We start from the raw sequence: 27,164 nt of genomic DNA on the forward strand, positions 1-27,164 counted from the left end.
ACAAATTTGGACAAACTATCTTCATATCAACTACACATGATAACATATTCTTGGATAAGACAATGTAGAAATACATCTGATTAAATTAATAATATTGAATTGTACCGATTTTTTTTGTTCCAGGCTTTCTGGCACCCCATGTATAAAATCGCTGCAGACTGCGGTAAGAGGAGTTGCTAAGGAGGACTTGGTCAGGTGGAAGATCCTAACTTACTCAGGAAAAGTTTTCATTAAGAACAAGTTGACTTCAAGAAATGATGGGGAATGAAGAAACTTCCAGTTCTTCAGAAACTTTGGCAAACCAAACTCTGGACTACAGAAAACCATGCTGGTATTGGGATAAAAAAAATTTATCTAAGACACCTTCCCTGTTAGAGGGCCTGGATCCAGCTATTGAAGCCCAATACCGACGAGAGGGTGCCAGGTTCATCTTTGATGTAGGAATATCTTTGAGACTGCCCTACTTCACGGTGGCTACAGGAGTAATGTTTTTTCAGCGTTTCTACATGTTTCGTTCGTTTAAGAAATTCCCAAGATATGTGACAGGAGCGTGTGCTCTTTTTTTGGCAGGGAAAGTAGAAGAAACTCCTAAAAGATGTATTGATATTCTCAAAACAGCTCGCAGCTTATTAAATGACAGCCAGTTTATGCAATTTGGAAGTGACCCTAAGGAAGAAATTTTTACTTTGGAGCTGGAATTATTAGAGAGCATTAAGTTTGATTTTCAAGTGGAACATCCCTACAAATTCCTGGTAAAATATACCACACAACTCAAAGGTGATAAAAACCAAATCCAAAAGTTAGTTCAAATGGCATGGACATTTGTAAATGACAGCTTGTGTACTACATTATCATTACAGTGGAAACCCGATATCATAGCAGTCTCAGTGATGTACTTGGCAGGTCACTTATGCAAATTTAAAATACAGGAATGGACATCAAACCCATTGTACAAGAGATGGTGGGAACAGTTTGTTCCAGATGTATCTGATGAGGTATTAGAAGATATTTGCCTTCAGATCCTGGATCTCTATTCACAAGAACACCAGCAGAGAGCTCTCCATATTCCTCATCAATTGCAGCAACCAGAGTCTCTTCAGTCAAGGCCTCAAGTGCCCTCACTCCAGTGCTGTGACAACAGTTCCAGCATTCTCAAAATTCTAAATGGTGGCAGCCCCAAAAGAAAGAGACTCAGCAGTGAACAGCAGCAAGCACAACAATCTAAGAAACCATCTCTTCAGCCTAACTCTCCCAGGAAAGTTAAGCAATCACTCGCTGTTTCTTCCAGGGAAGATAACAAGGCAGCGGAGTCATCACCATCTAAAATCTCCCAAATTCAGACCATACATCCATCAAGATTACCTGGACATCGACCTCCACAATGTCAACCAGTGCTCACAGATGCAGTTTCAATAGGAGAGAGAAAGCAGACCAGCACAATGGAGATTGGAGAGCTACCAAACGTCCAGATTGCTCCTCAAAGTTATTCTGCCCCTGTATATCAACCACCTCCTCTTCCTCACCATCCCTCACTACCACCTTTTAGCCACTTCACTACAATGTCAAATACAAATTCCTACATATCAGAAGGTTATGAAAATATGCAATTCATGAGGAACACAGACAGACCATTCCATGGGGTTCTGCCCCCAGAATATGGACAAGCCACTCATTTGCCATACCCTCCACACATACATCCTCTTAACCCTCCATCACTTGTCCCACCTGCCCTAGCATCATCCTTTCCACCACCCATAATTCCTACACCAACATCTGCAAATGTCCCCCCACCAGCATATAACTTTAACTTTCACCCTCCACAATTGCCTCCAGCTCATGCTGATCCTTCCTATTCTTATCCAGGACTTTCAATGCCACCTCCTAGTTACCCTCTTCCATTTGTGCCCCAAGATGGACAACCTCCAGTGCCACATCCCATCTTCTCACCTGGCATGTCTATTTCACAAGGATTAAATCATTCAACTTGGATGAAATAACATCCCTCATTCAATTTTTTTCATTAAAAAAATCACCTACATTGAAATTTTGTTTAAACATTAAAATAGTTGAACATCAGGGTGCCATGTACTACATATCTGCAGTGCATAAAGTGAGTAGAATTGTGAACTTGAACTCTAGTGAACCTTCAAGAGTGTGGCTTCTTGTATAACTATTACAAAGATAATTATAATCAAACTTGACACATTTGATGAATTTAAAGGCACTTGTTGCTGCAGTAGATTACTTTCTACCAATGAATATACAAAACAACCCTATTGGCTCAATAATTATTTGTGAAGAACACCTTTCCTTGTAGACATCAGTGTCTACTTTTCCTTAAAAGTCAGTTCTAAATAATCCAGTATCATCTAAAGTCAAAATTGCATTTTCCATTCACTAACACTCTATTGGTACATATCCTCATACTTTCGTGGTTTAACTATTGTTTTCAGTCCTTTGATTATAAAATTGTTTTGGATAAGGCTGGCCTTGTTGAATTTTCTGCTATTGGGGGTGGTGGTGGTAGAAGAAGTAGGGGAGGAGAAACAAGGAAATGTAAACAAGAACTTGGAAAATAATGGAAAATAAAAATAATTTATATATACTTAGAAATTCCTGTAAATTTTCTTCTGGGATGACATTTAATAAATCAATTTTTCCAACCATGTTTTGCTTACTTCTATTTATCAGGTTTTTTTCTTTGGAGGTAGATAGCACCTTACTTCATAGGTCCTTTATAATTGAGCTGAGTATTTATGATAGTTGAAATAACCTGATTGTTCATAATTATTCTTTGAACAATATTGATGTTACTGTATACAACATTCTTTGATTTCTGCTCACTTCACAATTCATTATTTCATATGCCTTTCTTTGGTTTTCTAAAATTAACATGTTTATTTCTTGCAGTGCTTTCCATCACAATCATATACCACAACTTGTTTAACCATTCCACAACTGAAGGACATCCCCTCAATTTACAATTCTTTACCGCCACAGAGTTGCAATAAATATTTTAGAATATATATTATTAAAATATAGATTCGATTATTAGATTAGATTAGTTACATTATTAAATTATTAAAATATATATTAGTCCTTTTCCTTCTCCCCTGATTACTCTGGGAAACACAACTAAAAGTCTTACTCTGGAGTCAAAGAGTAAATACACTTTTATAATTCTTTGGGCAGATGGTTCTATAAAATGCTTGAATGAGTTCACAGTTCTATCAACAGTGTTTTAGTGCCCCAATTTTCCCACATCACCTCTAACAATTGTCATTTCCTCTTTTTATCATTTTAACCAATCTAATAGGTGTGATTTTTTTATGTTTTAATTACTTTTAATTTGCATCTCTCTGATTAAAAATGATTTAGAGCATTTCTTATTTTGAAAAAGGCCTTTTATTTTCAAAACATGCATGAATAGTTTGACAACATTGACCCTTGCATAGCCTTTTGTTTCAGATTTTCTCTTCCTTTTCCCTATCCCCTCCCGTAGATGGCAAGCAATCCAGTATATCTTAATCATGTTAAAATATCTGTTAAATCTGATATATATATAAACATATTTATACAATTCTCTTGCTGCACAAGAAAAATCAGATCAAATTAAAAAAAAAGTAAGAAAACAAAATGCAAGCGAACAACAAAATGAGTAAGAATATTATGTTGTGATTCACAGTCAGTTCCCACAGTCCTCTCTCTGGGTGTAGATGGCTCTCTTTATCACAAGATCATTGGACCTGGCATCAATCATCTCCTAAGATTTGATTGTTGTATAATATTGATGTTGCCATGTACAATGATGTCCTGATTCTGCTCATATAGGTCTCTGCAGGTCTCTTTGAAATTATCCTGCTGATCGTTTCTTACAGCACAATCATACTCCGTAAAATTCATATAACATAATTATCCAGCCATTCTCCAACTGATGGGCATCCATTTAATTTCCAATTCGAAAAGGGCTGCCACAAATATTTTTCCATATGAGGGTCCCTTTCCTTCTTTTAAGATCTCTTAGAGATATGACCCCAATTAAAAAAAAAACACTGTTAGATCAAATGGTATGTATAGTTTGATTTTTTTTTTTTGAGCACAGTTCCAAACTGAAAAGCATTTCTTATGACTAGAAGTAGATTGGACCTTTTTATTTCATGGAAACACATCCTTTTCACTGAAAATTCCTCATAATTGCATACATTTGACAAAATTCTCCATTTGAGATAGGATACCTTTATCCAACAAACTTTCTATAAAATTGGTACTACTAAAATGTCTTTAACATTTTTTTAATGAATACCTTTGATATTCTTGACCTTTTGTTCTTCCTAATGAATTTTATTACTACCTTTTCTAATTAAAGAAAATGGTTTTTGGTAGTTCAATTATGATAGCATTGAATAAGTACTTTAAGTAGAATTTTCATTTTCTAATTGCTTCTGCCCATCTTCAAACAATCACTATTTCTTCAAGTAGTTAAGTCTCACTTTATTTGTATCAAAAACATGCTATAATTATATTAATGAAATTTTTTATGTTATACCATTCTTGGTATAATCCAATTTAGTGATTATCTATAATCTCTGATATAGTCTTGTAGTCTCCAGGCTAGTATTTTCTTTACAATTGTTGCATCCATATACATTAATGAAATTTGTTTATAATTTTCTTTCTGTATTTGTGTTCTCTCTTTATATGTTAGCATCATATTTGTTTCATTAGAACATTTGGTAGTACTCGTTCTTCAATTTACTCTATATTGGAATTAGCTGATCTTTAAATTTTTGGAGAATTTGCTTACAAATCGATCTGGTCTTCATTCTTTTTTTTCCCCCTTAGGAAGCTCATTTATGATTCCTTTGTATAAAATAGGCTTATTTTAATATTCGTTTTTTTGTTCACCTGGAAGAAGAAAAGATCAAGAATTTCAAGGGAAATCATGACAAAAATGCTAATAAAGGTGACCTAGCTATACCAGACCCAAAACTATATTAGAAGGCAGTGATCAGCAAAACCATTTTGTACTGGCTAAAAAAGAGAGTAGTTGATCATTACAATAGGTTAGATTCACAGAACAAAATAGTCAATGACTACAAGCATTTAGTATTTGACAAATCCCAGCTTCTGGCATAAGAAGCTACTATTTGACAAAAACTGTGGGAAAATTGGAAATCACTATGGCAGAAACTAGGTATTTACTCACACCTTACACAGTATACACGGTATATAAGGTTCATTAAATAGACTGATATGAATGATATTACAAGTAAATTAGATATTATATGTAAATGATATGAATGATATTATAAGTAAATTAGAAGAACAAAGGATAGTTTTACCTCTCAGAACTTTGGAGAAGGAAGGAATTTGTGGCAAAAAAAGAACTGGAGTATGTTACTGAATACAAAATAGATCATTTTGATTATATTGAGTTTTAAAAGTTTCTGTATGAACATAACGAATGTAGACAAGATTAAAATGGAAGCAACAAACTGGAAAACAATGTTTACTTTCAAGGATTCTGATAAAGGCCTCATTTCTAAAATATATAGAGAATTGACTCAAATTTATAAGAACTGAAGCCATTCTCCAATTGATAAATGGTCAGAGGAATGAACAGTTTTCAGGTGAATAAATTGGAACCATCTTAGTCATATGAAAAGGTGCTCTAAATCACTATTGATCAGAGAAATGAAAATTAAGACAACTCTGAGGTACCACTACACACCTCTCAGATTGGCTGAGATGACAGAAAAAGCTGAAAAATGCTGGATAGAATGTGGGAAAACTAGGACACTAATACATTGTTGATGGAGTTGTGAACTGATTGAACCATGCTGGAGAGCAATTTGAAACTATGCCCAAAGCACTATCAAACTGCATATGCCCTTTGATCCAGCAGTGTTTCTACTGGGATTGTATCCCAAAGAGATCACATGGAAGGGAATGGAACCACATATGCAACAATGTTTGTGGCAGCAGCCCTTTATATAGAGACAAGAAACTGCCCATCAATTGGGGAATGGCTGAATGAGTTATGATATATGGATGTAACGGAATATTATTGTTCTCTAAAAAACCATCAGCAAGATGATTTCAGAGAAGCCTGGAAAGATTCGCATGAACCAAGGCTGAATTGAGCAGAACTAGCAGATCATTGTACACAGCAAGAAGGAGAACATATTGATTCTGATGAATATGGCTCTTTTCAACAAATAGATGATTCTGATCAGTTTCAATGTTCTTGTGATGAAGAGGGCTCTCCCTCTCAACCCAACGAGAGACTGTGGGGACAGAGTATGGATCACAACATAGTGTCTTTACTCTTTGTTGTTGCTTGCTTGTATTTTTTCTTTTTTCTTTTTTTATTTGTGATTTATTTTTTCTCTTGCAGCATTATATAATAGGGGAAATATGCATAGAAGAATTGCAAATGTATATCCAATATATATTGGATTACAAGACATTTAGGGAAGGTAATAGGGGAAAGGAGGGAAAAATTGGAAGATAAGGTTTTTCAAGGGTTATTGTGTAAAATTGTACATATGTTTTAAAAATCAAAAACTTTTAAAAAAAAGAAAAAAATATCATTTTTCCCTGTCAATCTAAGCAGTTTAGATTCTTTGAATTCAGGTCCTTCTGATCCCAGGATGGGATCTTCTTTTTTCTTTTGAAATGTTCTATAGAGTTTGGTGCATATGGGTTCAGTAGCATTGATTCGAAGTATTTTTAAAAAATCAAAATGCTATTTCCTTGTTTATCACTTATAAATAAATCTATTTTATCCATGAATTTGTCTGAGATCATAAATACTAATCCACATAAGCTGAAACATAATAACTTTTACTCTTGGGAGCTTGACTGTCTGTGCTCCACTCTCATTGGATTGTGCATTCCTGATGACCTATAGGTTGAGAGGTCTGAAAATCACCACTTCTTACAACGATTAGGTGACCTTGATGGCTGCTCCTGTTTTCCTGAGACCTGGTCGCTAGGGTAGCGACCATTCTTACTCTGGTGCAACCAACCTTTCATGCCAAGTCTCCCCACCCCTCATCTTTTTTAAATTGATAAATTAAAATCACTTTATTCAGTATCCATTAAACAAAGACAACTTGCTAAACCTGTCAAACTTTTAAGTTATCTTGGGCTGGAAAAAAATTTCCCTCTATCTTCTTGTGGATTCTGGAGCTTTCGTATTTGCTTAGAGTCATTATCTTGAAGGGGTGTGGGCAATAGCTCAGGGAAATCCTTGCCTTTGCCATCTTGGCTCTAACTGCCAATCTTCCATTTTAACTCTGTGCTTCTCTCATTCTTAACTGTCTTTCTTGTAAACAGCATATTCCTGGACTCTCATTTTTAATCCATTCTGCAATATATTTCTGTTTTATATCCTATTCACATTCAAAGTAATCATTACTATTTCTTCATTTCCTTCCATCTTACTTTTATTTACAATTTCCCTTCTCAGGCTTATTTTCCCCTTACCCTCCTATACTTTACCCAAAGCTAAGCTCTACAAGTTCAGAAGTATTCTGTGCTCTTTGAGATATTCATGTTATTTCTTTTTTAATCCAAATCTGATGAGAATAAGGTTTTACTATGATCAGCCCTCTATCAGCTTATTTCTTCTGTATTAATTCTTCCTTTCACATCCAATCTGTAGAATTGTTCCTTTTTAATTTTTCTTACCTAATTTTGTTTTTTAGACTCACTGCAACATACAAACTCAGCCCCAATCTCTCTTTCAAACTACGTTAATGATGACTGTTTTAAGAATTTGCTAGTATTTTTCTACATATGAAGAAAACAGATTTACCTTAAAGACTGCCTTGTTATAATAATTTTTAATATTTTCCTCATATTTCTTCTGGATCCTGTATAACAATATTTCCATTGAGTTCTAGTCTTTTTGTCACAAACATCTAAAAGTCTTTCAATTCATCAAATGTCCTTTTAAAATTATTATTCAGAATCATACTCAACTTTGCTATGGAAGTTATTTTTGTACACAACCCCAGTCTTTTTCTCTTCAAAATATAATGATACAGGATCTACAGTCTTTTAGTGTAGTAGCGGCTGGGTCTTCTGAAATCCTGATTATTTCTTCAATATTTAAATTGTTTTCCTTTCTTGTTGCTTGCCAATTTTTCTACTTGGGGAGTTTTGAAATTTGGCTAAGACATTCCTGTAAGTTTTCTTCCTGGAATCTCTTTTAGGTAATGAACAGTAGGTTTTTTTTCCCTCCCATTTTTAAAATTTTATACACTTGTTCTTCAACTTCAGGGAAATTTTCTTTAATAATTTCCTGTAAAATTGTATCCAGATTTTTAAATCATTACTTTCAAAATTTCCAAAAATTTTATATTCTCTCCTCAATCTGTTTTCCTCATCCTTTATTTTTTCTAAGAAGATTTTTCAGGTACTCTTCTATTTTTCCTAGTTTTATTATCTCTTGGTGTTTTAAAATATCATTCAGTTCCACTTGCCCAGTTTTAATTTTCAAGGATTTAATTTTGTTTCTACATTTTTGTATCTCTTTTCCCAATTGGGCAGCTTTCTTTTCACAAGTTTTTTAGATGGCTTTTAGTCCCACCCCCACCCCCCTTCACCTCCCTATTTTGATTTCTAAGTTCCTTTTTTCAGTTCTTCTCAGTTGTTTTGATTTTTTTTGTTGTTGTTGTTGTTGTTTTGTTTTGGTTTGGTTTGGTTTGTTTTTGCTTTTGTTTTTGTTTTTGTTTTTGTTTTTTGTTTTGTTTGTTTGTTTGTTTGTTTTTTGTTTGTTTTTTTGGTTTTGATGATTTCACATTAGTCTTTGTGGTAGGAGTGTTCTTTTTTTAAATCTATCTTCCTCTGAATATAAACCCTGGTCTTCATGGTTTATCTAGGCTTATTTTTCCTTTGCTTGCTCAATTTTGTTTTTATTTTATTTCTTAGCAATTTATTGTTATAATTAAGTTTTAATCCCGAATATGGTTAATATAGACCTCAGATTTTTCTTTCTGAATTATGTTCAGGAGCTCAATCTCAGGGACTTCTCTTTTCCCATTAGCCACAATTAAGGCCCCAGCCACAATATCCTGAAAATGCTTCTTCAGTTTCTCTATGAAACTGAAGTCACCTGGCATGTGATTGGTGCTCAGCCAACGACTCCAGATCGCTTCTAGTCAGCATTGCTAAAGCTGGCATCAGGAAAGTCAGGGAAGTCCTTCAATCTTCTCCCACTCAGCTGTCTGCTACTCTTTAGATCAGAGTTCAAGAGGTACAAGTTTGTGAGATGAAAGTTTCTGAGGTGAAATTTCCTTGAAGCTTAGAGTGAGGAGAAAGTTGAGAGGAAATTTCAGGAGGATTAGTCTGCCTGCTGATAGAGCTGCCCCAGGGCTTGATTTGTTGTGTTTGTAGACTCGTGAAAGAGTCAGTCTAGAGGTGTTTATCCTTCACTCTGTCTAAGTCTCAGTCCTTGAAATTTCTGTCTTTTCTGAAGTCCTTTCATTTTGTCCTAGGAAGGCCACTACTTTACCCCTTTATTTTTGCTTCTTTATATTCAATTTATTCTAATTTTCTGTCTATTCATGGGGAATCTGGAGCTCTGCCATCTTCTCAGAAGGCATCAAAGTAACTATTTTAATTTCACCATCTTCTTCTGAATTTGAATCCAGATCTTCTTTGTAACCATAGGTGTAATCTATGGTTGGATTCTTAGTCTTCTTTTTCATCATCAGTAGTAGTAGTAGCAGCAGCAGCAGCAAATTTCCTGTTTATGGAATTTGTATTAAAGTTAGCCTTTAGTCCTGAGGTGTTGGGGATATCTCAGGCCTAATCCAGGTTTTTTGTGCTGTTGTTTTCATCTCCTGAGCCACAAACCATGAGCACTGCCAATTCTATTGTTCCCTCCGGTCTCTAGAGGCTGCAAGCTTCAGCTCACCCCTCTACCTTGCAACCCAAATCAGGGATTCAGAGAGTGACCACCACCAGCAACTTTCTTTTTGACCATACTGCCCAGCATGAAATCACCCCTCCTCACCACCAGCCACAGTCAGGGATCAAATCTGGTCATCTCATCTTGACAAGGTTCAACCTGCCATTTTCCATGGTCATCTTTCCAAAGCCAACTTTGTCCTTCAGGCAAAACTTGCTGGAGTCTAAACTGATGCCTACAAAGCTTCCCCTGAGGCTTATTTTTTTTTTGACTCTTTTTACGCTCTGTTCCAGAAGTATTTGAACTTCAATCAGTTCAAAGCATCATCCTGGGTTTGCAGCAGCTCTTTTTCTGGTGTCAAAGAAAGGAAAGTGAGTAAAAGCCATCAGCTGAGGAATGGCTGAATAAATTATGTTATATGAAAGTAATGTTATAGGAAAGAAATTGTTCTAATACAAATGACGAATAAGCTGAATTTATAAAGGCCTGGAAAGACCTGGAAAGATTTACAAAGAACTGATGCTGGGCAAAATGAATAGAACTATGAATACAGTGTACACAGTAACAACAAGAACATGTCCTGATCATCTGTGAAAGACTTGGCTCTTCTCGGCAGTTCAGTGATACAAGGCAATCCCAATACAGTTTGGATAGATGACACCTTCTGCATCCAGAGAGAGAAGTATGGAGAATGAATGTAAAACAAGAGAAGCCACGTTCACTTTTTTTTTCTTTCATGGTTTTTCCCTTTTCTTCTGATTTTTCTCTCCTAATATGATTCATAAAAATGTGTATTTTTTGAAAAGTATGTGTGTAATTGGAAAAAAGAATAAAACAACAAAAAAGATTTTTTTAAATCCCCACGAATCTGGGAATTAGGGTTTTTCCTAAATTTTTCCAAGGTTGTTTTATGTGGAGAACTGCTTTATCCTGACTTTAAATTATTTCATCCTTTCCAAGTTTGCTCTGAGGTGCTATTTGTATTGAAATCTTGAAGTTGTTGTTCCACCTAATTAAAAAGAATTTAATCTAAGGTGAAATCTATCCCATTGTGTTCCATTCAGCTAGATCTGAGCAGAGATAGAACCCTTTTTGCTTGGGATGAAAGGATGGAAGTAGTCTGAATTAGAAATAAATATCTTTGTCCAAGAGTGAATGAAAAAATAGAAATACATTAGATTCCCACCAGGTAGGGAAGGACTAAACCAAATGTAGAATATTAACACAATAGTATATGGTTTAAGTTACAGGGGTCCTCAAACTACAGCACGCAGGCCAGATGCAGCAGCTGAGGATGATTATCCCCTTCACCCAGGGCTATGAAGTTTCTTTATTTAAAGGCCCACAAAACAAAGTTTTTGTTTTTACTACAGTCCGACACAGTGAGCTGGCCCCCTATTTAAAAAGTTTGAGGACCCCTAGCAGAGTATTGAGAAAATGTTTGAGGAAGTTTTCTGAAATAAAAATGAGATCGTGATTGGGTGAATGGATGAAATAAGAATGATATGAAATTCAGATGTTTTGGAGTTTTTGTTTGTTTTGTTTTTGGTGTTTAGAAGTTACTGAACTCCAAACAAGGGCATGGAAACATGAAGCTGCCAAATAAGTGAGTTTGGCCAAGAAACTGGTCACATTCTTAGGGTATGAAGAAAAGTTTTTGAACTTTGAAAGAAAGTTTTTTAAAAAAGAGAGAGAGAATTTGTAATGTTCTGGCAAGCTTTCTGGGCCTTGGCCTCAGCAGAAAAATCACCACGAGAATAGTCAGGCATAAAATCCAAAATCTTTATTGTCCCTTTAACAATCTGCACCTGTCATAGTCTGTCCCAGTTTCCTCTGTCAGTCTCATCTTAATGCAGGAGGCAGGAGAACCACTATGAAGAAGGTCAAAGATGCAATGTCTATCTTCCAGTCCTTGTTAGTCCTTATTGCAATTACCTTATTGTATTATATATTATTATATACCTTATTGCAATTACATAGGTATTATTATATAATAGGTATTATTATATACCTTATTGCAATTACATCATTACAGCATACTGATTATCATCTCAGTTAAACTCACCCCTGCTTATCCAATTAAATTCACTAACCTCAAAGATAACAAAGTTTAATCTATCCACCTTCTGTTTGAATACATCTAGTTTACTCTGGTTCCTAGAGCTTCCATACCAAGTTCCTAAGCAATATTGATTACAGTATTGGACCTTCCTTTCATCACTAGACACACGTGAGTTGAGTTTCCTTTTTAATGTTATCTACCCACTTCCCAGCCACATGGAGCTATTTGCAATTGTTGCCTGTTCTTCATCAGTAGTGTAGTGAACAGCTTCCAAACTAGGGGTTCATATCTAATGTCACCTCTTTTTAGTATGTCATTATTGCAATCTTTTTTATACCAGCCTGCTGTTGGTGGGAGCAAATAACTGGAATCAAAGTAGATACCCACCAATTAGGAAATGACTACACAAATATTGATAGGTGATGAAATATAATTGTGATATGGAAAAAGGAAAATATGCTGAATATAAAGAAGTGAGGAGCCTTTGCAAAGCTAACATTCCCTCCACTGTTCTATCAAAGGATTATTTTGAAAAAGATGCTGTGCAGTCCTTAAAACATCATAGACACGTGAGATCCAAAACTTTTTTATTTTTTTAAATTTATTTTATTTCAAAAAACAGAATAAGTAAAAAGAAAAAAAAACAGAAAAGAAAGGCTGGGGAGACCTGGTCTTCTTCCTGCAGTTCAGTTCTGGCTCAGAAATCCATGGAGCCTTGGACCAGGTAGTCCTTCCTCCCAATGTTGCTGACTTGTTTGGTCTTCATGGCCTCCAGCTTGGGGCAGTCAGTGATGCGATGGCCCAGACCCCCACAGAAGGTGCAGCCTCTCTCTCCTCCAATGTCCAATTCATCTCCTTGGTGCAGGACCTGCAGCATGTGAGGCACCTTCTGTTTGGCTTCAAGGAGGAGGGCTTTGAGATCCAAGAGTACTGACTCATCACAGGCCTTGTTGATAAAGGTGGTGGCCATGCCCGTGTTCCCAGAGCGGCCTGTCCGACCAATCCGATGAACGTAATTCTCAATTTCCACAGGCATATCATAGTTGATGACGTGCTGAATGGCTGGAAAGTCCAGGCCCTTGGAGGCCACATCAGTGGCCACTAAGACATCTTTCTTGCCATCGCGGAATGTCTCGATGGCTTTGCTCCGTTCTGCTTGATCTCTGTCTCCATGGATGGCTACAGCCTCCACACCTTTGAGAAGCAAGTATTCATGGATGGCATCCACATCCGCCTTCTTCTCTGCAAAAATCAGCACTGGTGGGGGTGTCTTTTGCATTCACTCTAGCAGGTACATCATCTTGACCTCTTCCTTCACATATTCCACTTCCTGGATGACATCCAGACTGGCAGCCCCTGCCCGGCCCACATTGACGATGACAGGCTTTACCAGAGCACTCTTAGCAAAGTTTTGGATCTTCTGGGGCATGGTAGCACTGAAGAGCAGTGTCTGTCTCTGGCCCTTGAAGTAGGAGAAGATGGTTCTGATGTCTCCCTCGAAGCCCATGTCTATCATTCGGTCAGCTTCGTCCAGGGCCAGGTAGCGGCAAATGTCCAGATTCACCATTTTTTTCTGTAGGAGATCCATGAGACGCCCAGGGGTGGCCACCATCACGTGCACCCCATACCGGATAGTTTCCATCTGCTCCTTGACTGACGTGCCCCCAAAGCAGAGGGCACAGCGCAAGGAGGGGTAGTTGTCTTCCTGCAGCAGCTGACAGTAATAGTCTAAGACACCATGGGTCTGGCGGGCCAGCTCTCGAGAAGGGCAGATAATGAGCCCATAGGGCCCCTCCCTCTTGGAGAATGGTAATATTGTCTCCTGCTCCAGGCAAAACATGATTAGGGGCAGAGTGAACACTAATGTCTTGCCAGAGCCAGTGAAAGCAATGCCGATCATGTCGCGGCCGGAGAGGATGGCAGGGATGCCCTGGATCTGGATGGGAGTGGGATGGTGAATTCCTTTCTTCTTCAGGCCCCTCAGAATGGCCACAGGAAACTTCATTTCCTTGAAGCTTTTGAGGGGGGGTGGTATCCCCTCTCCTTCCACCAAGATCTGGTACTTCTTGCGAACACGCTCATGCCTGGCTGCAGACATGCTCAACACATACCCAGGGGCCTTCCAGCTGGTCTTGATGGGATCCTTGTAGGTGATTCCTCTGGCCATCTCCTTCACTGACATGAGAGCTCGTCCTTCTGCCACACTCTCCAAGATCTTCTCTTCTTCTTTCAGCTGCTTCTCCTTAGCAGACTCTTTGCGGGCATTTGCCTTCTTCTTCAGGAGCTGGTGCTGGTCCAGAAGGCTGATACTGGACTGGGGGCCCAGGGGAATGTCGCCTTCATCTCCTCGGGACTACTGCCACTGTCTTTCCGCTCCTCCTCAGCCTCTCCCCTCCATCGCTTCGACAGCAACTTTTGTAGCTTTTGCTGCTTTCTCTTCTTTACGAGCACATAAGGCACATAGTCCTCTTCCTCTGACAGGCCCCCAGCTGTGTCATCTTCCTCCTCTCCAGGTCTCTTCCTCTCTGTTTCCAGCTTTTCCATATCTTGAGGATCCTTATCGTTCTTTTCTTGATAAAGATGCTGGAGTCCTTTGCTTTTCCCTTCTCCAGTGGATCACCTTTTGTTAAAAATTTCCACTGTGATGCACCTGCCTTAAGTAATCCTGCCTGGAAAAGGAAAGACTTTCTTTTGTCACCAGGGCATTTATAAAGCTCCACCAAATGATATGGAGCTCACTTCCCTACAGTGACTTGATCTATAACTGAGCTCCTTTATAAAGTTGCCCTTGCTATTTAAGAGGGAGTCACAAGTGAAAAGCTGACTTCACACCTAAGATGTGTGTGTGTGTGTGTGTGTGTGTGTGTGAACTTGACTTCCAATCGCACTTTCTTAAAAATACCAGAAGTTCCCTCCCCCCCCCCACTTGCTCAGTTCCTGAAGCAAAAAAACCCAGGAATAGTTTTTATCTCAGACCCCAAACTTTCAATTCGCCCACAAGATGTAACAGGTGTCAACTTGGTACACTAGATGTACCCCATAAAGTATCTGTCTCTCTCTTACTCTGCTCTGTCTCTGTCTTACACACACTTTCGGGCTATAAAGGGGGAGGGCTGTTTGAGTATTAAGTACTCTTAAGGGGAAAAGAGTTAACACCTTAACAACAAAAAGTTTGAGAATCCAGTTAAGTACTCTTAAGCTGAAAAGAGTTAACACCTTAACACCAAAAATTTTGTGAATACAATTTGTAATTCCAACAGTTGAATTCTTAAATATTCCATTCTGCAAGTCTGCTTTTAGGTAAGGAAATATAATAAATTATATTACAACATCTAAACTCATCTAGAGTTGTAGTAAAACAATAATTTACATGTTAACATATAAAAATTTACACTAATAAATAGTAGTATTTTGAAATGTTCTGGATGTTTTCACCAAGCATTCCACATTTTAAAAATCCCTATTTATAAGCAATAAGTTATCGGTAAGTTAATAAATCGTTTAATTCTTAGAATTTCTATGACTTTGTAGAATTTTAGACCTATCAAATTAGGGCGGAGTAATTAGGAAAAACTACTGAAATCACTTAAGTGATATTCTAACTAAAACATAAATATAAAAGCAGAAACTGTAACTAAAACTGTGATTCTTAATACAAACCAATGTAGCAGGAAAAAACCGGATAAACCCCATATTTGCACTATAGAAATCCTTTCAATAGTTTTCCATTATTTTCTATTTTCCCATGATGACAAATGTGTTTTTCCTGTGATTTCATGATATCCTTTCTGTGTACTAAATTTTATCACGAAAATAGCACATCAGGAGTTGAGATTAAGAAAAGGAACCTTATTCAAATGGGATCTTATGCTGTTCACCACAGGCTTCTGAAATCTCTTACCATTTAGTCAAATCATTTTGTCATTCCTTTGGTTTAAGAGGAGATGGAACAATAGGTTGCAATCTTAGCTTTGATAATCATAAATAAGACAGCCCCTTCCACCATGGGGTTCTAGCTTTTGTAAAGCACTGGTGATTGGCTCTTTGGATTTCTTATCCATTAGTCTTTTGGAAAGACTTGGAAGCAAAAGATCAAGGAATGACTTGTAAGCAGGTGATCATTTAGAGAAGGCCCGAGGTCACTACTCAAGTGTACTAAAGCATTCAAGCCGCTTTCAAACACTTCGCCATCTGAATGAGTCAGAGCTGCCTTCAAGACAGGAATCAGCCTCATTGACAATGGCACAGTTTTGTCAACAGCATCTTCGACCCAAAGTAATTCTTTAAAACCTTCGTTTGATACAAATGTATATGGATGTTTAGTCTCTCTCAGACCCTCTGCTAAAGTAATAAGAAGAGGATCAAATGGATCACTTTCAGAAAGGCAGTCTCACTGTAATCTGTTTTACTCTTTTACCAACCTGCAAGGAATACCACCTTTAGAGTGAATAGCACCAAAAGCAGAAGAGGCACGTGGCTGCTCACTGAACTGGTCAAGAGTTTTAGGATTCTTTTTCACTTATCCAAAGGTGAGTTTTTTCCCCTGAGGCAATTGGAGTTAAGTGACTTGTCCAGGGTCACAAAGCTAGAAAGTGTTGAGGGTCTGAGATCAAATTTGGACTCAGATCCACCTGACTTTAGGGCTGGTGCTCTATCCACTGCACCATCTAGCTGCCCCCGAGGGTGAGGTTTTTTTTTTTTTTTCTCAATATTTGGAGAATTGGTGGATGATGTAAATTAGTGGAGGAGTAAAACGTTTTACTTGGAACCCGATGACATTGTTGGTTCAGAGGTGTTTGTTACTCGGTTTCACATCAGCAGGCTTCCATGACTCCCTGATTTCTGCATTCTCCCCTCATGGTTTCTCCTGCAGGAGCGCCGGCCTCTGACGCGGTCGTCCTACCGCATAGGTCTGGACTCTGAAGCCCTAAGGGACCGTCTCACAGGCAGTCAGCTTACGGACGCCTGGCCCGGGGCCTCGGACGCGCTAGCGCTCGAGCCCGTACGCCCTGCGGAAGGCGCGAAAGAAGAGCAGGAATGCGGTTTTTTTTTTTTTTAAGCTATATTCCTCTGAATATAAACCCCGATCTACATAGTTATGCGTGCTTCTTTTTTCCTTTGCTTGCTCATTTTTTCTTATATTTTATTTTTATCAGTTTATTATTATAATCAAATTCTAAGCACGAGTTTGAATAAAGCTTCTCCTTTCTGAATTGTGTTCAGAAGCTCAGTCTCAAGGTGTTCCCTCTAATCTGGAGAAGCTGCGAGCTTCAGCTCATTCCTCCACCTTGCAACGCAAATCAGGGACTCAGAAAGAGACCACAACCAGCAGCTTTCTCTTGGACCACATCCAGCCAGCATGAAATCGCCCTTCCTCACCTACAGTCCCAGCTAGGGACCAGATCTGCTCATCTCCCCTTGACCATGTTCAACTAGAGGGTCCTGCAATCTTTCCCTGGTCATCTGTCCAATCCACACTTTGGTCTTCAGGCAAACGTTCCCCAAGTACATTCTGAAGTCTCCAAAGCTGACCCTAGGAGTTATTTTTGTGGTTTCCTTAGCCTCTGCCCCAGAAGTATTTGCCCTTCAATTAGGTCAAACCGCGAACCTGGCTTTGTAGCAATGCTTTTTATGGTGGCAAAGCATTGGAAAGTGAGATGACCATCAGTACACGAAAGTAATGGAAAGGCTTTAGAAAGGCTTGGAAACATTTACACAAACTGAGGTTGAGTGAAACAAAAAGTACCATGAATATGTCACACACTGTAACAACAAGATTGTGGGATGAACAGCTATGAAAGACTTGGTTTCTTCTGAGATATTCAGTGATCCAAGGCAATCCATTAAAGTTTGGATAGAAAACACCATCTGCATCCAGAGAGAAAAGTCTGGAAAATGAATGTACATCAAGAAAAAAAAAAAAAAACATGTCCACTTTTTCCTTTTCCTTCTGCTTTTCCTCTCTCTCGTTATTCCTTTTTGTTCTGTTTTTCTCTCCCAATATGATTAATAAATGTGTACTTAAAATAATATATATATGTATAATCAGAAAAAGAAAACAATCAAAAAATAAAATAAATAATATTACTAACTTGGCAAGTAGGGATTTTCCTAAACTCCACCAAGGTTGTTTTAGGTGGAGAATTGCCTTTAAATTATTTTTGCCTCTTCAAGTGAGCTCTGAATTGCTAATCTGCATTAACACTTTATATTTATTTTATGTGATGGTAGTTCATGTTCTACTAAATTTATACACACAGAGAGATTATGAAAAACTTGAGAAACTTTTCTGAAATAAGAATACAGGGAAATTCAGGTGTTTGTGATTTTTTTGTTTGTTTGTTTTGTTTTTTGGTGGTTAGAAGTTCAATGAGTTTTAAATAAGGCCATTGGAAACACAGCACTGCCTAGTAAGAGAGTGAGTCAAAAATTTGGTCAGGTTGTTAGGGAATTTTGAAGGAAATTTTTTTAAAAATTAAAAAGTAGATTCTCACGAGGTGTCTTTAAGAAAGACGTTAAGTCATATCTAACATATATAGGACTGCTTGCCATCTAGGGGAGGGGGTGGAGGGAGGGAGGGGAAAAATCGGAACAGAAGCGAGTGCAAGGGGTAATGTTGTAAAAAAAAATTACCCTGGCATGGATTCTGTCAATATAAAGTTATTATAAAATAAAATAATATATATATAAAGAAAAAAAAAGAAAGACGTTAGTGATAACAATAATTTACAGTCTTAAAGCTCTATCAGAAATGTCCTAGATTTTACATGTCATAACCAATTATTATATGAACTCTATAAGACGATTACAAAACACTTTTCACACAAATAAAGTGACATGTAAACAACTGGAAAATATCAATTGTTCGTGGCTGGCCAAGCTAATAGCATAAACATAAAAGTTCCCTAAATTGATCTACTTGTTCAATGCCTAGCCAATCAAACTGCCAAAAAATTATTAGCTTGAGCAACACAAACAATGTCAAAATTCATCTTGAAGAAAAAAGGGCAAGAAAATTAAGGGAATTAGTGGGAACAAACACAAAGGACAGTGACCTAGCAGTACCAGACCTAAAACTCTATATAAAGCAGAAGGCATCAAAAAGACATAGTACTGATTAAGAAATAAAATGGTGTATCAGTGAAATAGATTAAAATCACATGACACAGTAATCATTGACACTTTTAATTTAGCATTTGAGAAACCTTCAAACTTCAGTTTCTGTGATAAAAACTAACAATTTCACCAAAATTGCTGGGAACACTGGAAAATAATGTCAGAAACTTGGCACAGACCTGTATCAAACAGCCCGTACCAAAATAAGGTCAAAATGGATCCATTAACTTGGGCATAATTGATGATATTATAAGCAAATTAGGAGAGCAAGGGATATTCTATCTGTCAAGTCTGTGGAAAAGGAAACTATGACCAAAGAAGAACATTAGGGAATGCAAAATTGACAGCTTTAATTACTTTAAATTTAAAAGGTTTTGCATAAACAAAACTAATACAATCAAGATTAGAAGGGAAGCACAAAAGTGTAGAAAACTTTTACAGCCAATGTTTCTTATAAAGGTCTCATCTCTTTAATACCAAGTGAAATAAGCAGAACTAGGAGATCATTATGCACAGCAACAAGACTATATGATGATCAACTCTGATGGAGGAGGCTCTTTTCAGCAATGAGATGATTCAACCCAGTTCCAATTGTTCAGTAAAGAAGAGAATGAGCTACAAGCAGAGAGAGAACTATGGGAAATGAGTGTGGACCACAACATAACATTTCCATTCTTTCTGTTGTTTGCATTTTTGTTTTTCTTCTCAGGTTCTTTCCTTTCTTTCTAGATCCGATTTTTCTGGTGCTTGAAGATAACTATAAATATGTATACATATATTGGATTTGACATATACTTTAAAACATTTAAGATAAACAACCTGCCAACTGGGGGAGAGGGTGGGGAAAAGGAGGGGGAAACTTGTAACAGAATGTATTGCAAGGGTCAATGTTGAAAAATTACCCATGCATATGTTTTGTAAATACAAAGCTATGATGATAAAAAATAGTAAGTGGTAGGGGGGATTAAAATCTGCATAAGGATCCCTTCTGGCTGCAAAATGACTTAGACTAACAGATGTTAACATTGTTTATGTTTAATTGCATTTTTATTTATATTATTAAATATTTCCCAATTACATTTAAAAAATAAAGTTCTCATTTCTAAATTATGTAAAGAACTGTGTTGATATTTTAAGTATATGTCTTTTCCCAGTTGATAAATGGTCAAATGATATGAACAGACAATTTTCAGATGACGAAATTAAGGTCATCAATAGTCACATAAAAATGGTCTAAGTCACTATTGCTTAGAAAAATGTAAATTAAAACAGGTCTGAGTTATCACCTCATATCTATCATATTGGCTAAGATGACAGGAAAAGATAATGCTAAATGTTGGAGGTAATGTTATAAAACTAGTACATTAAAGTATCATTGGTGGAGTTGCGAAATGCTCCAATCATTATGAATATTTGAAACTATGCCCAAAGGCTTATAAAACTGTGCATGCCCTTTGAGTCAGTAGTGCCACTACTGGATCTGTATCTCAAAGAAATAAAAAAAGATGAGAAAAACCCCACATCTGCAAAAATATTGGTAGCAGCTCTTTTGTATGGTGGTAAAGAGTAGATACCCATCAATTGGTGAATGGCTGAACAGCATAGCATATGAAAGTAAAAGAATATTGTTGTTCTATTAAAAATGATGAACAGGCTTATTTGAGAAAGGTCTGGAAAGATTTGCATTAACCAATGCTAAGTGAAAGAAACGAAACCAAGAAAACATTGTACACAGTAATAGCGAGATTGTGAGGTGATCAACCATGACAAACATAGTTCTTTGCGGCAGATCAGTGATCAAACGCAATCCCAATAAATTTTGGATGGAAAATGCCATCAGCATTCAGAGAAAGAAATATGGAGACTGAATGTAAATCAACACATGCTATATTCACTTTTTTCTATTTTTATTCTTATGTGACTCTTCTTTTTGTTCTAATTTTCCTTTCCTAATGAGATTCATAAGGAAATTGGGGGGGGGGGGTATGATGAATGTATATGTATAATAAAAAGGGTTTTATGTGTAACTGGGGAAAATAAAAATTAATAAAATATTGCCATAATGATGCTTTTGAGAGTTATTCCTTGATTAAAAAGAAAAAAAAAATAGATGGGGATACAATCCTCTTCCATAATTCTTTCTTACTAGTTCCATGAGTCTGCTTATATCATGAGTGTCATTGATAATATTTGATAATGCTTGTTATATGTGTAAATCTGTTTGGAATCCAGTTTTGCTGGAAATAGAAATGCAAATTGAATATTTGAAATAATGTAAAGAACTGTGTTGATATTTTAAGTATATGTCTTTTCCCAGTTGATAAATGGTCAAATGATATGAACAGACAATTTTCAGATGACGAAATTAAGGTCATCAATAGTCACATAAAAATGGTCTAAGTCACTATTGCTTAGAAAAATGTAAATTAAAACAGGTCTGAGTTATCACCTCATATCTATCATATTGGCTAAGATGACAGGAAAAGATAATGCTAAATGTTGGAGGTAATGTTATAAAACTAGTACATTAAAGTATCATTGGTGGAGTTGCGAAATGCTCCAATCATTATGAATATTTGAAACTATGTCCAAAGGCTTATAAAACTGTGCATGCCCTTTGAGTCAGTAGTGCCACTACTGGATCTGTATCTCAAAGAAATCAAAAAAGATGAGAAAAACCCCACATCTGCAAAAATATTGGTAGCAGCTCTTTTGTGGGGTGGTAAAGAGTAGATACCCATCAATTGGTGAATGGCTGAACAGCATAGCATATGAAAGTAAAAGAATATTGTTGTTCTATTAAAAATGATGAACAGGCTTATTTGAGAAAGGTCTGGAAAGATTTGCATTAACCAATGCTAAGTGAAAGAAACGAAACCAAGAAAACATTGTACACAGTAATAGTGAGATTGTGAGGTGATCAACCATGACAAACATAGTTCTTTGCGGCAGATCAGTGATCAAACACAATCCCAATAAATTTTGGATGGAAAATGCCATCAGCATTCAGAGAAAGAAATATGGAGACTGAATGTAAATCAACACATGCTATATTCACTTTTTTCTATTTTTATTCTTATGTGACTCTTCTTTTTGTTCTAATTTTCCTTTCCTAATGAGATTCATAAGGAAATGGGGGGGGGGCGGTATGATGAATGTTTATGTATAATAAAAAGGATTTTATGTGTAACTGGAGAAAATAAAAATTAATAAAATATTGCCATAATGATGCTTTTGAGAGTTATTCCTTGATTAAAAAGAAAAAAAAATAGATGGGGATACAATCCTCTTCCATAATTCTTTCTTACTAGTTCCATGAGTCTGCTTATATCATGAGTGTCATTGATAATATTTGATAATGCTTGTTATATGTGTAAATCTGTTTGGAATCCAGTTTTGCTGGAAATAGAAATGCAAATTGAATATTTGAAATAATGTCAGTTCAAATAAAATGAAATTTGTAGTAGCTCTTTTTGTGGTATCAAGGAAATGGAAATTGGGCGAATGCTCATCCATTGGGGAATGGCTGAATAAGTTATGGGATATGAATCTAATGCAATCGTGTTGTTCTGTAAGAAACATGAACAGACTGATTTCAAAAAAGTCTGGAAAGATTTACATGAATTGATGTTGTAGGGAGTGAGCAGAACCAGAAGAACACTGTACCCAGTAACAGCAAGATTATGTGATGATCAACAATGAGAGACTTTGCTCTTCTCAGCAATGCCATGATCCAAGATAATTCCAATAAACTTGGAATAAAAATGTCATCGACAATCAGAGAGAGTACTAGGATGACTTAACATGAGTTGCACAATGCTGTTTTCACCCTTTTTTTGTTGCCCCTTTTTCTTTCCTTATGGTTTTTCCCATTTGTTCTAATATTTCTTTCAAAACATGATTTTGTCTAACCTATATGAGATTGCTTGCTGTCTTGTGGAGGACAGGTTAGGGAGGGAAGAAAAGATTTTGGGGTTAAATCTTACAAAAATGAATTTTGAATATGATCTTTACATGTAACTGGAAAAATAAAATAGGATTGAATTTGTTTAAAGGGGGAGGGCAGGAAATTTATTAAGGACACCCTGTTCAAAACAACTTTCAACAACTTTTTAAGGACTGATAGTACCAAGTAAAATAAAAAAGTCTGACAATAATATCATGTATCACTACTGTATTACTGAGGGAAAAAAATGAGTTTTGACTTTAGATGATATTCGATAGTTTGAAACTTATTTTTCAATAAAGGAACCCTCTGATTTCTAACAGGAAATGGTACTCTTTGCCTATAACTATTAAGCCAACATGGCCGATTCCCATGTGCACTAGTAAAGGAATCCAGTGCTGCTACAAGTGACTTAAATTCATCAAGTGTACAAAATTTAGACAGTAATAGGCTTTACAAGAAAACACAGTTTTGAAAGCCCACTAAAGTTCAAATTCCATTTTCTTTCTCTAGACTCAGCAGGGGTCCTCAAACTTTTAAAATAGGGGGCCAGTTCACTGTCCCTCAGACTGTTGGAGGGCCGGAGTATAGTAAAAACAAAAACTTTGTTTTGTGGGCCTTTAAATAAAGAAACTTCATAGCCCTGGGGGAGGGGGATAATCGTCCTCAGCTGCCGCATCTGGCCCGCGGGCCGCAGTTTGAGGACCCCTGCAGGGTAGAAGAACTGGATAGCATTATGCAAGATACCTTGTTGTTCAATTATTTTTTAATTTAAACCAGACTTCAAAGATTATTAAAATAATAATAACGAAAATTTTTTTTTTAATTTTAGAATAGGAGTGGTTATCTCATCCAAGCTACATGTTCCAATCCCACCCCTCTCCACCCCACCCAACCCCCCAAGAGTCCTCTCAGGAGTAAAACCGGAGGTGGCAAAGGAGATTGCTCACCTGGGGCCACAGGTGGCATCCAAAGGCCTGAAGGAAGGCTGGGAGGCAATTGTGAAAGTGGAAAATTGGGATTGTGTGGTGGGTCCCGTTAAGGGGGAGGGGGCAGCCCATTGGTGGTGGACACTTGGACAAAGGGTCCTAAGGAGGCTGAAGCAAAAGCCAATACTCTTTCGACATTGTTAATTTAGTCAGGTGTATTTCTAAATGACTATACTTAGGAAATCATGCGGTCACACATGGCTTGAATACAGTTGAACAATATGAGGGGAACTTCCTTTCTTAGCATAATCTGATCTTTAATGAGAACTGATTGTTGTAGGTGTGTGGCTACCTCTTTCACTTGTGAATCTCTCTGATTCATAAACTTTCTTTTTGATATTTATACGTTTCTGTATTTTGAAGACCTAAAATATCATCTCCACGATAGCCAAAGGTTCGTTGCAACCAAGAAATGTCATGTCCTTTATTTAAAGTCTCTTCCATGATAACTCAGCAATATCCTAAAGCCATAGCACAGCAAAGACAGAGGATTCAATATTGATGAAAGAAAAAAAAATCTGCACAAAGATTTCTCACCTCACATTAATTTATTCAATATACAATTTATTCAAATAACCCAAATGCAACAACGTGGAAAAAGTCCAGATTCTATCTAATGCGTGTCTTTCTCGGGATCTTGTTCTGCAGCCTCCTCTCGTTGCCGTTTCTTCCAAAGTTTGGCTTCAGCTAGTAGTTTGAGGTATGGCTGGTTTTCTTCATCTTCTGGAAAGATGTAATGGTAACACTCTTCCCAGCCAGCATCAGACCCGTCTTCCGCCTGTACTTTTCTTCTTTTCCGAACTCTCTGTGGCAAGATCTTGTCCACCCTTGCCTTTTGAGATTCGGTTCCAAATTCATGTTCAAAGTTCTTCCAGGATTCTAAGAGCAGGAACCTCTGTTCCTGCTCTTTACTGTTTTTCATCCTTTCGTTGGCTTCTTCATAAATCTGTCTGCATCGAGTTAGGCTCTCTTCTTTTCCTGCAGACAGCTCAAATTGGGCAAAACTGAGCCACACCTTGACATGCTGTGTGCGTTGGAGCAATCTCCGGTAGAGATTTCTTGCTTTTTCCGATTCTTCTTGCTCGATTTCAAAATCAATATAGGATTTCCAAAGCACCTCTGGCATGTCTAAGCACGGTTGGGCGACAGCTAACTCGTAGATCGCCCGGGCTCTGTCCACGTCGCCGAGAATTGTCTCTAACTCGGCAAACTGGATCCACGTCGGGCAACTTTCTGGCGCGAATTCCAGGAACTTTTCGTAAAGCTTGCGGCACCGCTGGAATTCTCGAAGCTGCAGCTCTAGTTCAATGTATCCCCGAAAGAGTTTGCTTTTGGGACACTTGCCGATAGAGGTCCCCAAGGCTCTCCTGGCAAGCGGTAGGTTTTTTTGTCTGATTTCAAACTGGGCGTAGAGTAGCCACATTTTCCCAAACGTGAACTTTTGGTGAGGAATCAGTTTCAGACAAGCCTGATAGACCTGTCTGGTCCTGTCTGGATCCTTGGCCTGCAACTCTTCGTGCAGGGCGTAGTGGATCCAGAGGTATATATACCTCCTCCAGTGCCTCTTCTCTTGGCTCGGCGGCACGTTGGCGATGGCCCTTTCGTACACATCTCGCAGGTCGTCTGGTTCCTCCCCGTGGCTTTCCAGCAAGCGCAAATAATCAAACCAGGCGTCGTAATTGTGTGGGTTGGTCTTCACCTCTTCTTCATACTGGAATCTCCTTCTGCTCACGATGACGTCTTCGATGCCCCGGCGAGTGCCGAATTTCTTTTCAAAGATGGTATAATTGCGCAAGAGCTCTGGGGCAGCTTGCTTGGGGATCCTGTGCAGGGCATATCGGTAGATCACGCGGGCCCTTTCAAGCTCTTTCTGATTTTCCTCAAACTTGGCAAAGGCCACATAGAGACGTTCATCCATGTGCTCCTCTCCGAAGTAGTCCACAGCCCTTTCATAGACTTTCCTGGCGTGAGCAACACTACCCCATTTTTCTTGGTATCGGGCGTACTTGAGCCAGTTCTTCACCTCAGGGTGCACGAGGACTAATCTTTGGTAAAGGCCTTCCGCCCGATCCACCTCTCTGTATCTCAGTTCAAAGCTGATATAGGAGTGCCAGGCTTGCTCGTCGGGCTGCCACTGCATCCAGCGTTCGAACACTTGCCGGGCTCCGACCACATTCCCCAACCTCTCCTCCATGTACGTGTATTTGCGCCACAGCACGTTGACCCGGGGAAGAATCTGCACGGCCCGATCCCAGATATTTCGGGCATGATTGACTTGTCTGTTCCTCATCTCCATTTCTGCATATCGTAGCCAGAGGGTGATATTTCGGTAGTCCACGTCTAAGGCCCGCTCGTATATGGAACGGGCTCTTTGAATTTCCTTTAGCCTCTCTTCCCATTGGGCGTATTTGATCCAGTTGCTAATTGTGGTTCTGTTCCTTCTTAGATTGTCCTCAAAAGTCTGTCTCCTCCGGAGTTTGTAATCGCTGAATTCTTCTTCACTGGTGATTTTCTCCCGAGGACCTGGCGGCAGAAGTTCAAGCTCTCTTTCTTTAGCTTCCCTCAAAAGCTGTTCTGCTGTGATCTGCACTTCCGCAGGGGCTTTGTTTTTTACCTTCACCACTCTGGGGATACATTGCTTTCCCGACATGGTGGAGGATTGCAGGTTTGCCCGGATGGACCCCTAGACGCTTTCAGAAGCAGCTTCAATCGCCAGGTGGCAACCTCTAAGTTTCCTCCAACTTCGTCAACTCAGTCACGAAATTGAGGCTGATGGTGTCCGTTTTACAGCGACCAGAGATGCTGGGGGAACGGGGACAGTGTAATCTTCTGGTTTGCTTTTCTGGAGGTCTCTGGACCAGCCAGAGATAAAGTCCAAAAATCTCGATCGTCTCCTTGACAGTCTTGTCTCCTTGCCTGGGGCCCGGGCTAGTTTTCTGGAGGCCCTTCAGACAGGCCTTGTTCTCAGCAGAGAAGTGCAGGAGGACAGGCCAGCAGCCACGGTGGTAGGCGATGGAATGAATGTCCCTTCTCCAGTCCTTGTTGGCTCTTATATTCTCTATTATAATTACATCTTCGTAGGTGTGAATCTTTTAGAATAGGTGTCAATCTTATAGAACTTAAGTACTA

General features: G+C 38.0%; 3 protein-coding genes and 1 pseudogene across 3 annotated transcripts; 1 reads left to right on the top strand and 3 right to left on the bottom strand.

The window, feature by feature from the left end:
- The first annotated feature begins 254 nt into the window (after positions 1-254).
- Positions 255-1,997, top strand: LOC127548578 (cyclin-K-like). The gene has a single exon (XM_051976030.1). It carries the CDS (start codon positions 255-257, stop codon positions 1,995-1,997), a length of 1,743 nt encoding a protein of 580 aa, XP_051831990.1.
- A 10,684-nt stretch (positions 1,998-12,681) lies between these two features.
- LOC127543700 (probable ATP-dependent RNA helicase DDX41) lies at positions 12,682-14,528 on the bottom strand. Its single transcript, XM_051969955.1, is given in 2 exon segments — positions 12,682-14,333; positions 14,336-14,528. Coding segments are annotated over 2 exon segments (1,845 nt in total).
- A 1,390-nt stretch (positions 14,529-15,918) lies between these two features.
- On the bottom strand, positions 15,919-24,015 carry LOC127548583 (PACRG-like protein; annotated as a pseudogene).
- A 565-nt stretch (positions 24,016-24,580) lies between these two features.
- LOC127543710 (crooked neck-like protein 1) lies at positions 24,581-26,700 on the bottom strand. Its single transcript, XM_051969965.1, has one exon. The coding sequence runs from the start codon at positions 26,683-26,685 to the stop codon at positions 24,649-24,651; it is 2,037 nt and encodes a 678-aa protein (XP_051825925.1). The 5' UTR covers positions 26,686-26,700; the 3' UTR covers positions 24,581-24,648.
- Between the last annotated feature and the right edge of the window lie 464 nt (positions 26,701-27,164).

Source organism: Antechinus flavipes, chromosome 1, assembly GCF_016432865.1.
Source record: "Antechinus flavipes isolate AdamAnt ecotype Samford, QLD, Australia chromosome 1, AdamAnt_v2, whole genome shotgun sequence".
In the NCBI taxonomy this organism is placed as follows: domain Eukaryota; kingdom Metazoa; phylum Chordata; class Mammalia; order Dasyuromorphia; family Dasyuridae; genus Antechinus; species Antechinus flavipes.

What these genes read in the sequence shown, in the direction of transcription:
- LOC127548578 (XM_051976030.1), top strand. Translation starts at nt 255, where the DNA reads ATGATGGGGAATGAAGAAACTTCCAGTTCTTCAGAAACTTTGGCAAAC.
- LOC127543710 (XM_051969965.1), bottom strand. Translation starts at nt 26,685, where the DNA reads ATGTCGGGAAAGCAATGTATCCCCAGAGTGGTGAAGGTAAAAAACAAA.